Below are 12,552 nucleotides of genomic sequence, written 5' to 3' on the forward strand. Positions count from 1 at the left end.
TTCAATTGTTTAAGTACATGAATGACCGACAAACGGGCCACACTGTGGAGCTTTAATACTTGTACGCGAATACTTATTGAGACATTAGAAAAGAAATTTTTAAAAAAATTATAATGTTCCTTTCAAAAACTATATAACATATGCAAGAAAATCTACTACTCAATTTTTTAAATTTTACTAACAAGCAATTTTCCAAATTTACAAGATTTGTGTAAGTTTGAGTAGTTTTGGATCACCACATAAATGCGAACAAAAGTTTTTTATAAGGAACATAATGTAATCGAAATGTCGTTCAAGGTTAACTTATATGCACCTAAAACTTCGGCTGTTGTTAGCATTTTCAAAAACTAATCCTACTAGTGATAATTTTGTGAAAAAAATCAATAGCTTCATTAATTACTGACTGTTTAAAAATCATTTAAAATAAATATATCAAATTATTCATTTTTACTTCCCTCATAATCTAACTGTCCTCATCTTGTTCATTAATAATAAAATTACGCTTGTGCTTTTGTTTCCTTTCTTTGTTATGTAAACCTTTAAAAATTAATATTTGAAACCATTAACTGAACCTTAAAAACTGTTTATTAGCAATAAAACAAAGCTCGTGATTTTGTCTTATTTATTTAATATGTTTCTTAATCACCACTATTCAGACTTATGAAAAATCTGCTATATGTGCAGAAAAATATCAAAATCAAGCTGTAAATAACTTTTTTTTACCTTTTTACATTTTTAGTATGCTGAAAAAAAGTTGAAATGCAAGCATATTTTTTCTTCCTAAAGTGGCTCTAAAACATTTGGCTACGCCTGGTTTAGTAGTTCTGGAGGAACAAGTAATAGAATTCAATGAACTTCTTTCTACCTAGGCCCTACTTTTTTCTTGCAAGAACAAGACATGAGTTTATGAGCAAAAGTACTCTAAACCACTCCTTTAATAGATGCATTCTGCTTTAAGGACTAATTTTTGGGAGGACATTGTGAAGAGTCTCCAATTATATTTTAAATATTTCTATAATTTAAAGACTGGATTATTGCAGCAATAAGAATTATTGCTAAAAGAATTTCATAACCTTTAAAGAGAATTATATTTTTTTATCTTTCTTTTTTGGCATTCGTAGAATAATTCCGAAAAGCTTTATTCCCAGATTTGCTTATTTGTAATTGGATACCTTGTATCAAGTTTTGTGTAGGTAAATAAATTTTTTAAAGAAAAAGATGCTTTGGAACTTAGTTATAGTAGTAGCAAACTGCTGTCACCAGATTGCACATTCTTTTATTAATATGATTAACCTTTAGCTGTCATATTTTGCTGATACTGGAAATTTGTGGTCGAGAGCAGTCATATTACCACAAAGCACAATTAGCACAAATAGCCATAAACTCACTGAACCGATAACCTCGCCGAAAACGTTATGGTATTTTATTAAACATTTTAAGTAGGGAGCTTTTCTCACAAAATAACAGGAAAATTTACACCATTAAGAAAACGTTGATTTTTCTAGATCTCAGAAAATAATAATTTGTGTATAATTGTATAACAAGAATTGAAAAAAATATGGAACCAATCTAACAAATTTGTAATTTTTGAAATATAAATTGGATATGAATAGTAAGCGCACCAAAAGGACGAGGAAAGTTTTTCCAGTGGTTGCTTAAATGGCTACAGTTTTAATATTTACAGTGCAGAAGTAGAACATTTATGGCACATTTACAGCCCGTAATTTTTAAGAAAAATGAAAATTTCCACTTTTTATTAGTATGTATATTATTTATGCTAAAATCATATATCATGAAATACACATAATTGATTATATTGGGTCCATTTTTTTGCATTACCGTGTATTTGTTTTCACTGGTAGTTTATAGTATTGTAGTAAATAACGGTCTCTGAGAAAACTTATCAATTAATTAATATCGATAGAAGTAGTTCCAAAAGAAACACGTATAGTATTATAAAAGTGGTTAATACGAGTTAAGTAGCAAAATATTTAAAAAAATTACAGAAAGAGCTAACATTACGATGAAGCAAGGAACAAAAATGTCAATTATTAAATTTCAAACAATTGTAAGATACAAAAATATTAGCAGACTTTCATTATTTATTATTAAATAAATTAATCTTATAAGAAAATGTGTATAAGCGCAAACAGTGTGAAATCCTTAGAACGTGCATCCAACTAAACAGCTTCTATCGATTCAGAGAAAATTAAGTATCTAAATGATTAAAAATGCTGCTAAGAACATCTAAATAGAAATAATTAATATTTTTGCAATAACTTAGTTTATTTTTCCGACTTAATTTAAATTAAGTATAAACTCACTTTACGATTATAAATTGCGAAAACAGTTCTAAAAGTAAAGATCTTCTATTTTTCTTGAAATACAAAATTTCGTATATTTTATTTAAAATTTCATCATTTTGAAGGTTGAACGCTGTTTTTCTATATAATCATTTGTTCGGTTGATACATTTTTGTGAACTCTCTACCAGTTTTTGTAATGCCTATACCTACTCCTATCATGTAATGTCTATACCTACTCCTATCATGTAATGCCTATACCTACTCTTCTTTGTGTCTCCGTTCAATGAGTTATATCACCGTCCAGCCAATTAGGGTGACAGTCGCTATATCAAAAACTAGGGATAAAAGGATGTTCAATGAGATTTATAAAAGATTTTGGCAGGTAACGTGTGGAGAATACTTTGCTCAACATTCCTATTCTATGGTTTCGAAATGCTTGCTTATCGTTTTATTAGTGATGCGGAGGACTTGTCAGTGTTTATTTTGGTTTCAGCAGGCATAATATCGGTAGACGGTAAAAAAGAGGTTCGGGGAAAAAAAGACCCGGTAAAAAGTGTCCCTGAAAAAAAAAAGTCCAGTAAAAAGGTACCTTAACAGGTAAAATTGCATGTTGAGCAGGGCGCACTTTTTGTTTATTTTTAAATGGGGGAAAATTATTTTATTTATTTATTATTATCTTTATTTATTTTTTGAATGAAGGAAATGTTCTTTTAAATAAAATTTTACTTTAAATTTTATTAATTTAAAAATAGACTTTTAATATTTTTTTCACATTCAACTTTAATAAATTTTAATGAATAAATATCATAAGTAGTAAACAAAAGAATTGAAAAAAAATTGCACATTGAGTCAGAGCAACAACATAAAGTCGACCTTGAATGTAGCAGGGAAAAGGAGCTTCAATCGTATCTTTTCTTTTCAAATATTGTTCCTTACTCAATTTTCCCTGAGCTGAAACTTTTTTTACCGGGACCTTTTTTTCCAGGGACCTTTTTTTCTAGGGACTTTTTTTTCCTGGGACCTTTTTCACCGGTTACTTTTTTTCCGGACCTTTTTTTTCGTACTATTTCTCCGAGACCTTTCTTACCTACATTTATAATATCGACCTACTCTAACATTAAACGATTCTATAACGACGACGTGGAGAAAGATGAGGTTCTATGTTTCTTCAAAGACATACAAGGAAGTTGGTAATGCCATGAACATACAAACACTGTTACAGATTCTACGAAATTTCATTGACCGGTTTGAAACTTTTTAGAAAAGTGAAGAAGGAAAATTTAACCCTTAAAATTATGTAAATATGTATTATGGAAAATAAGGAAATTTTATATATTTTCTAAATAGACCTTCTTTTGGAGATGCTTTCGTATTAAAGTGTCTAAATAATTCACATGAAGCCACTTTATTTTTCAGAAAGGCAACTTGTACACGAGTGGGCTCATTTGAGATATGGCGTATTCGATGAGTATGGTATTCCAGGGAACAAGCGTTATCCAATGTTTTATAGAGAAGGAGGAAAAGTAAGCATTATTTAATATTCCAGAATATTGCGAAATCTGCTATGATTAATTTTTGTTTTGTTTTTATTTCTGGAAGCTGGGTTACAGCATATAAGGTAACACTATACTTATCTAAGCAGTTTAAGCAGCGACATTAAACTAAAGAGATCATGAATAGTTTTTTTTTCTCCATATTTATTATGCTTCCAACAAAAGGTGTCCTATACTACTAATATGTTCTCTGTTTTACTATTTAATTAAGAAACCTTTGCTTCTAATCAGATGCACAGTTCGCAGAAATGTTAACTTTGCTTATGCCAAAATGTTAACTTTCAACTTACTCTAGACGAGAAGTTGGCATACCTCTTCGAGTACATTGGAATAGCCTTATTATAAATATGATTTTAAAGTAGCTGTAAATTGTTAATGAAAAAAAGTTTATTTCCATACAAAAGCAAGAAAATAATTAAAATTATTTTAGACACTTACTGGTTGAAAGTAAGAAAGAAAATACGAGAGATAAAATAAAAATCAATAATAAAATCAGGGATAACTTAGTAAGTATAGTTCACACACTAGTAGCAATAGAACTCTGTCCGTCATAGGAGCTATGTCCGAGAATATTGACCAGATATGAGCAAAAGGGCTGCTCTGTGCTGCAATTGAAAAAAACAACGAAATTGCTTTACGATAGATTTACGATAGAAAAATGGCTTGATAACAATTAATTTAATTGCTAATGCTGTAAATGCTAAAATAGAATTTCAGAAAACTGATAGGAAATTTTATTTATTTTGCATTATTTAGCTTATCATGCGAAAATGCCAACATATAAATATCTCAATTTTGGATTCTTTATTGTCACTTATATTGATGTTTCTTTTGCTCGGCAATATTATCTTGCCATCAATCTTCATATAATTCTCTGATTTATCCAAAGTTTTATAGATCTTATTCAGTCTGTATAGATTTATCTGTCTATATTTATTAGCCACTATTTCAGACTATAAGGAACCTATTATCCTATCCTAAGTTCATTGGAGAAAAATTTAATCTTACCCTTTCGGGGAATATTCTTTGTTGAGAAAATATTGAACTCTATTGTGAACAAGAAAAATTTTTACTAGAGCAACTTCGAGTCTACAAGGAAAAGTAAAGCTAACACTTGAACTAATGACTTTAATTTATGTAAGTTATAGCAAATCGTCTTCGAGATTATGTAAACTCACTCGAACTAAACTTTATATAATTGCTTTATCATTCCATAGAAAAATGTTTTAAGACTCACTGCATTTATTGACACTCATTTATTATTTTGTAAAGGAGGAATTTAGTAAAGGAATCACATTAGAATTAAGCAAAACCTGCCAAACATAATATTTATTAAAACTTGAAAAAAATTTAATTAAATAAGATATTGGAAATAAATTTTGAAATAGAAATCAAATTTGTCATTGCGTTTATTATGTACCAAAATATTATAATTCTCTTTTTAGATTCGCCCTACAAGTTGTGTTCGAGATATCAAAGGATGGATTGAATCACGTGATGGCGGACCTTGCAAAATGACAGCCGATGGACAAGTTGACGAGGATTGTATTTTTATTCCAAATATGCATAGTAATGAAGCTAAAGCTTCCATTATGTATATGCCTTTTATACCTTCTGTAAGTATATTTAAATAGATCTATTTCATTTTTATATTTGCATACTTTACTTTTTATATTTGCATACTATACTTTACTTTTAGAATTAAATTTAAAGAATTTTGTTTTTATATATAAATGCACGTATTTTGGTTTGAAAATTAATTATATACATTTATTTCTTCTTAATGCTTTATTTTGACAAATAAAAGTATATTAAAATTAAATTGTATAATTTTGACATCATTAAAAATTTTTCACACTGAAAGAAAAAACATGTGATTTTATGATTGATATTAATCAATTTCTTAAAGTAAACTTAACAAGCGGAACAGTAATAAATAAAATTTATTTTCTCTTTCAAGTGTGCTGATTAATGTCTTGAATGAATATTGAGAGGTCTTTTTAATCAAGTTCTGTTATGAGACACTAAAAGACAATTTGCTTTAAGAACCAATTAAAAGAATTATTAGAAGTGTCTTAAAAGTTTTTTTTGTTTTCAAAAAAATTAGAAAATATGTCTTATTTTTATTTTGCTCTTTTTTTTTTAGATGGAAGGATTCTGTGATGATGGTAGTCACCAGCATAACGTGTTAGCACCTACAAAGCATAATGATATTTGCAATTATAAAAGTACATGGGACGTCATTTTACAGCATCCTGATTTTCAAAAAATTCGGTATAACATTTTTTACTGTTGATTTAGTATTAATTGCAGTTTTTTTCATAAATACATTTTCTCATTATTCACAAGAAAAGAAACGAGCAAACAAGACATATTTCGGTTACCTAAGATCACTTGGTCCATAATGGTTACCTTGAAAGATATTTATAATAAATTCGCACAAAGAAATAAAACTGAATATACAAAAGTACAATGCTTGTAACATACTAATGGCAAACAGGTTGACCTTTAATGTAAATAAAAAATTACAGTCACTATATTGTGAAACATTCAAAGTGAAAAATAAAGTTAAAAGAAGTTCTCAATATCGTCCCTATGTAAGCTCAGGCAAAACCCAATATAATTTTTGTTTGAATAAGCTTTGTTTGGAGTTTTTTGAAAATTAGTGTGAATACTATTTAAGAATTTAAGCGCTAAATAACTGAAGTTCTTACATAATACATTTTTGTGAGGTTTAGGGGTTAATATTTTCGCGTATTTTACACCCGTCTGAGTTCATAATATAGACAGAATTAATAGGGAAAAAAATGACGAATCGAAAGAATGTTTAAAAATTTGAAATGATTAATATTTATTGTGTTATAGATACATAATATTTCTTTTGCAAATTAATTATAAATTAATTATTAATATTAATAATAAATAAATTATTAATAATAAATTAATTATTAATATTAATAATAAATAAATTATTAATAATAAATTAATTATTAATATTAATAATAAATTAATTATTAATATTAATAATAAATAAATTATTAATAATAAATTAATTATTAATATTAATAATAAATTAATTATTAATTATACATTTATTTTGAAGTAAATCGAGTCTTTTAATAGTTGTGTAATAGTCATCTCCCCAAAACTATTTTATCTCTCTTTTTTCAGCATTTCTATAATAGTTCAACAGTTAACTCTGTTAACTATGCATGAAATATTGAAATTTAAAAATGTAATTTATTTTAAAAGAAAGCTTATTTAAGTCATTTATCCTTGAAGTTTAAAATCTAATACAATAAGAGTCCAGGTTTGAATTTAAAGCATTGGCGCTAGAGGGAAAACCACAAAACTCAAATCTTCATCCATTCAACAGGGGATAAATTATGTCAGCACTATGCTTTTTACAGATCGGGAGAAGTTGACAAATTAACCAGAGCCTTGACTGCGATTCAAACCAGGTTTGTGCCAGAAGTGCACATTTCGCATTAATAGTTTTCGATACATGCTCAATAGCAGGACTTCTCATTCTCAGTCTTGTTACTATATATGAGTTTGCTAATGGCATTGATGCATTTGTTAGCCCTAACTATTTTTTAATTTACTAGTGGATACTAATGCTAATTTCCGATATGATACAAGCTAACACTAACATAACACTCCGGTACAGGATATCTAAAATCTATGCAAACTGGCAAAAATACACTTCGGCTTGAAAATATGAGTGTGTAATATTTTAAAAAGATATATTCAATGATATCAAAGCCCGATTTCCATCTCCAAGGATGGGGAAAAGCAACTTCAAAATTTTGAATGAAAACCCCAAATTTTTTATTGCGAATTTGGATTCTCCAGAAAAAAAAACCTCAATTTGACTTACAGGCTTTGCATTTTAACTTCCAAAGGACAGTGTCATTTTATTTTTTCAAGTAGTTAATCAAGTTTTGAGGTTTCTAATCACGTCTTCCTCAACATTAATTCATCAAATGCAGATTTTTTTTCTTAGTTAAAATAATAATTTTTGATCTTTGATATGCATTTTTTTTTTTTAAATTTCATTTTTGATAAAAATTTTAAAATATACTTTTAGAACTATGATTACGGAACACCTTGTATTTTACTTTCTCTTTTCAATTACCAAAGGAGAGACTTAAGCACTGAATTATTATATTTTTCTTTTATCTTTCCCTCTCATATTAAGACAGAACTAAATTTTATGATTTACTCTAATTTTCTACTACATTATTGCTTTAGATCAAAAAGAGATGCATCAAGTGAGCTTACTGAAACCCTTTTCCGATTGTTTCAGTCACCAAAGAACCCAACATCCCGTTACGTACTAGTTCTTGATGTCTCTGGCAGTATGAATGTGAGTTTATATTTAAATAATATTAAAATTGCGACATCTTATCACTATGATAACCCTATACACGATAATCTTTTAATTTTAATATTTTGCTGAAATAAATTAACCGTATTATTGTCTTTTTAGGGTCAGCCTATGAAATTGCTCCATGGTGCAGCAACAAGATTAATTGAAGATCGAGTTCCTGATGGAGCTTACTTAGGAATTGTTCAATTTAGTACTGAAGCTAGTACTTTACAGAATCTTACTAAGGTTGATAACGAAACACGAAAAATGTTAAGCAATAATTTACCAGCCAAAGATGATGGAGGAATGACAGCAATTGGCAAAGGATTACAGGAAGCTATCAAAGTTCGTACAAATGATTAGAAAATAAAATAATTTTTATTTTAAATAACACATTTTTATATATAAAACTTTTTTATAAAAAATAACTTGAAAATTATTATTTACATTCAAAGGCATAATAGCATCACAGAATACCATTCAGTCTCAAAATATGTGAGAAATGTAATAGTGTAAACATTTCATTTTGATTAACAATGAAATATTTCTAAAATATAATCTTGTTGGCAGTGAAATATTTGAGCTATATAATTTTGTTAAACTGTCATTTTGGTACTTAAACAAAAATTCAATATTGTAAAAATTTCATTTTGATTATCAATTAACATTATTGGGGTGTTAATATTTAAATATTTCTTGGGTGTCATCTTTGTAAACTATTTCTGGAATATTTCAGAAATATTTTAGTAGTGTTTCAGATTTGTTTACGTCTGCGTATTAAAAAAATTTTAAATCATTCTTGTATCTCAATATATTGAAATATGTATTGAGGCACTAATAATAGTAATCTAAAAAGCATATTCCATCGTTTTGTGCTATATAGGCGTATTAACTCATATATATATATATATTCTATTTCAAAGGTACTTACAAACGATAACGGTACTGTAGATTCTGGTCTTATTATGCTAATTACTGACGGAGAAGAAAATGTGTTACCTTTTATTGAGGATGTCTTACCCAAAGTCTTGCAATATAATGTCATAATAAATGCCGTGGCTTTTGGAACAAGTGCTAGCGATAAATTAGAAAATATTACAACTGTAACAGGTGGAAGAGGATATTTCTTCTCAAATAATGGGAGTCGTCCAGCATCAGCCCTAGATTCTGCATTTCTGGAATCGATTACATCTCAGGCAGACGTTGAATTACAACCAGTTCAAGTAAGCTTTAGTTTGATTATCTAATGATCATATGATTTTGTCAATCACAAAATTTTTTTTGCATAATACCCGAGGTTTTTGAAAGCTTTAGAATGTATAAAGATCGAAGTACTGATTTTTTATTTGATTGGTTTGTTCACTTTAACAAATTTGAGCAATTTCTAGGAATGTAGTAAAAACAATCTTACGTGAGAAAGTTAAATAGATAATGAAGAAAAACTATCTTTCAACCAGACTTCGTTAAGCTAGATCTTCTTTTTGTCCAGTAGGATAAAAATACACTACGGTTTTATATATAACGCCGAACTAAGAATAATTTCGAAATTTTTTGCTGCGAGTTTTACTTCACTACCAGCATTGCTTTTCGCCCACTGTGTTGTCAGATTTTCCATCGTCATGATTTAAAAAAAACGGAATGCAGATGACCAGCCCCATTAGCACAAGTGAATTGGCATATACTCTTATTTTAAGTGTTAATTGTCCTCTGATTTTACTACACTTGTTTTTATTATTTTATAATTAAAAATGGATTATTTCAATTTTGATAGAATTGATGACCGTTAGTGTTCTTTTTTTTTAGTGATTTACCTCAGCAATGAGAATGCGATATTTCTTCCATAAAATACGATACTTTTTTTTCACTTACTTTAACAAGACATACAACTAATTATCTTAAGTTTAGTTACATTGACTGATTATAAAATGGTTTAACAACTGTCTTGAAAAAGATTTCTTCGTGCTTATTTTTCTCAATTTATTCAGCAAAAAACATTACATGCAGCTTAAAATAATTTTTACTCGACTTTTTTGATCATTTGTCATTTTCTGATAGTAATAAATATGCCTTTAGAAAATGTTTGTTAATTGAATTAACTTAATTACATTTGCATAGCTCAAGGATGAAATGTTCAGTTTAGATGCACCAACAGTAACAAAACACGTTCACATCGATCAAGAGTTAGGCAAAGATACCACGTTTACCATCACTTCACGCCATATTACAAGAGTTGGGGATGTAATTTTACGAAGTCCATCTGGAGTTGTGTTTGACAGCAAACATGATGGTTATAGTCGAGATGACATACAGCGACAACGAATTCAAATTTCTTTACCGACAACCGAAGTAAGACATCTTTAAAATTAGAATGGATTAAAAAAATAACAATATATTGCCTTGATATTTAAAATTTTTGAAAAAAATTATTATTTTTCATTTCTAAATATTTCAGCCAGGGAAATGGGAGGTTATCATCCGAAGAAGAGATGATTATCCAATAATAGTTGGATTTACAGTGACGTCTGAACCAAAAGACATTCGCGACCAACCGATTCGGGTTCGTTCCTGGTTGAATGAAATACAACTAAAATTTCCAGCACACGCCAAAGTATATGCAGAAGTTAAAAAAGGATATCTTGCAGTGATTGGAGCAACTGTTATTGCCACAGTGGAAAGACCTATTGGATCAACTATAGATATTGAACTTAAAGATGACGGTTTGGGTAAATCTAAGACATTCTTGTTTTGATCATTGACTATCCACCATAGATTAATTGAATATTATACTATTCACAATTGTATTTACTTTTTTAATTTTTCAAAGTATCATTTAAATAAGTTATTCTTCTGTGCAATTCTTCTGCACATTCAAAATATTGCAGTGAAAATGGCCGACAATGTTGGTAAAGAGTTTGTGGAGAAACAGTTTGATTAAAAATTAGCTAAGACAATTAATTCAGCACCCTCTGATGGCAAATTGCAACATATGATTCTTATGGTATTCAGTATGTGTTTTTATATACATTATGCTCTTGCAACAATTACTCTTTGTACAAGATTTCAAAATCCTTTCAAACTGACCTTAAGAAACTATTCACATGACGCTGAAAATAAATATTAAAGACTTCTCTTATCGAAAGGCAAGTCCTTCAAGACCATAAAACTGTACTTTGATGATTTACTATTTTGATCTTCCTTATCTCAATAATAATTAATTAAAGTTAATTAATAATTAATTAAAGTTACGAATCATTTTTTTCTCTTCGGTTAAACATTAACTTTCAACCCTAATATTCGAAATTAAAATATTTTATTTTTTTTAAATTAATTTTTGCCAGGGTTCATAGAATATAGAATAAAGATTTTCGATAATAGAGTCAAGTCGATTGTCACAGAACACCCTGTTTATATATTTGTCCTCCCTCAAAAAGAATTTTAAGGATTTAGTTTCTTTAAGTTTAATTTTATTTAGTTCTTACAGTTTAATTTTATTTAGTTTCGATATTCTAATTTTATGTATTTTTATAGTCTAATTTTATTTTGTTTTCATAGTTTAATTTTATTTTATTTTTTATTTTACAAACTGCACAGATTAACTCTTTTTCACCAAAATTCTCATTAGACATTCTAAACATTTGAAATTCTTAAATCTGATCATTAAAACTTCGTGACACAAGAACTTCAAGAAAAATTATATTTTCATAAATGGCTAGGTAAAATTTATAAATAAAAGGAAATATAATAATAAAAAAACGATAAGATGAAGAAGGTACAATTATTTTTTTCTAAATCCTGTCAGCTTTAACTTCTCATATATATTTAAAAATACTACACCTAATTTCCCTTAAAATACATCTTAAATGAAATTGATTTCTTTCAAAAAATATCTTTGAAAAAATAACGCTAACTATTAAGCCAAGAATGAATCACTTAAGTGACTTTCGTAATCAAGAACCACAATGTAGGGTAAACCAACCAGTGAAGGAACACTACCCAGTGAAGGAACACTTCATATATATTGATTAAAAATAAGAATTTGAAAGTTTTTCTTTAGATTGATTGGTAACAATAGCTTTCTGCCAAACAATAGGAAGTCATCTAGCAATGTTTTTTATTACCTGGCTAAATAGACTTCTCTGGAAAAATTTTTGAATTTGTTATTATCTCTGCAACACCTTGTTTCTTTGAAAAAATTATAATGTGAGTGTTTGTATTTATATGTTTGAAGTGGAATTAATTGCATGTAACAGTTTTATTTTTCTGACTGTGAAACAGAGAATTCAAAATATAGTTATTGAAGTTACGTTTTATTATTTTTTTAA

The 12,552-nt window shown here is 28.1% G+C and overlaps 1 protein-coding gene across 1 annotated transcript in view; it reads left to right on the top strand.

Moving 5' to 3' along the window:
- LOC107455467 (calcium-activated chloride channel regulator 1) overlaps positions 1-12,552 on the top strand; it is a 40,647-nt gene that overhangs the window by 20,545 nt on the left and 7,550 nt on the right. The window contains exons 3-10 of the mRNA XM_043040301.3: positions 3,722-3,828; positions 5,304-5,474; positions 6,005-6,132; positions 8,113-8,227; positions 8,351-8,575; positions 9,154-9,453; positions 10,346-10,576; positions 10,683-10,953. Coding sequence (XP_042896235.2) covers positions 3,722-3,828; positions 5,304-5,474; positions 6,005-6,132; positions 8,113-8,227; positions 8,351-8,575; positions 9,154-9,453; positions 10,346-10,576; positions 10,683-10,953 — 1,548 coding nt within the window. The remainder of the gene's footprint in view (positions 1-3,721; positions 3,829-5,303; positions 5,475-6,004; positions 6,133-8,112; positions 8,228-8,350; positions 8,576-9,153; positions 9,454-10,345; positions 10,577-10,682; positions 10,954-12,552) is intronic.

The sequence above is a fragment of the Parasteatoda tepidariorum genome, chromosome 11 (genome assembly GCF_982258835.1).
Source record: "Parasteatoda tepidariorum strain Cologne lab strain chromosome 11, Ptep-v5.0, whole genome shotgun sequence".
Taxonomy (NCBI): Eukaryota; Metazoa; Arthropoda; class Arachnida; order Araneae; family Theridiidae; genus Parasteatoda; species Parasteatoda tepidariorum.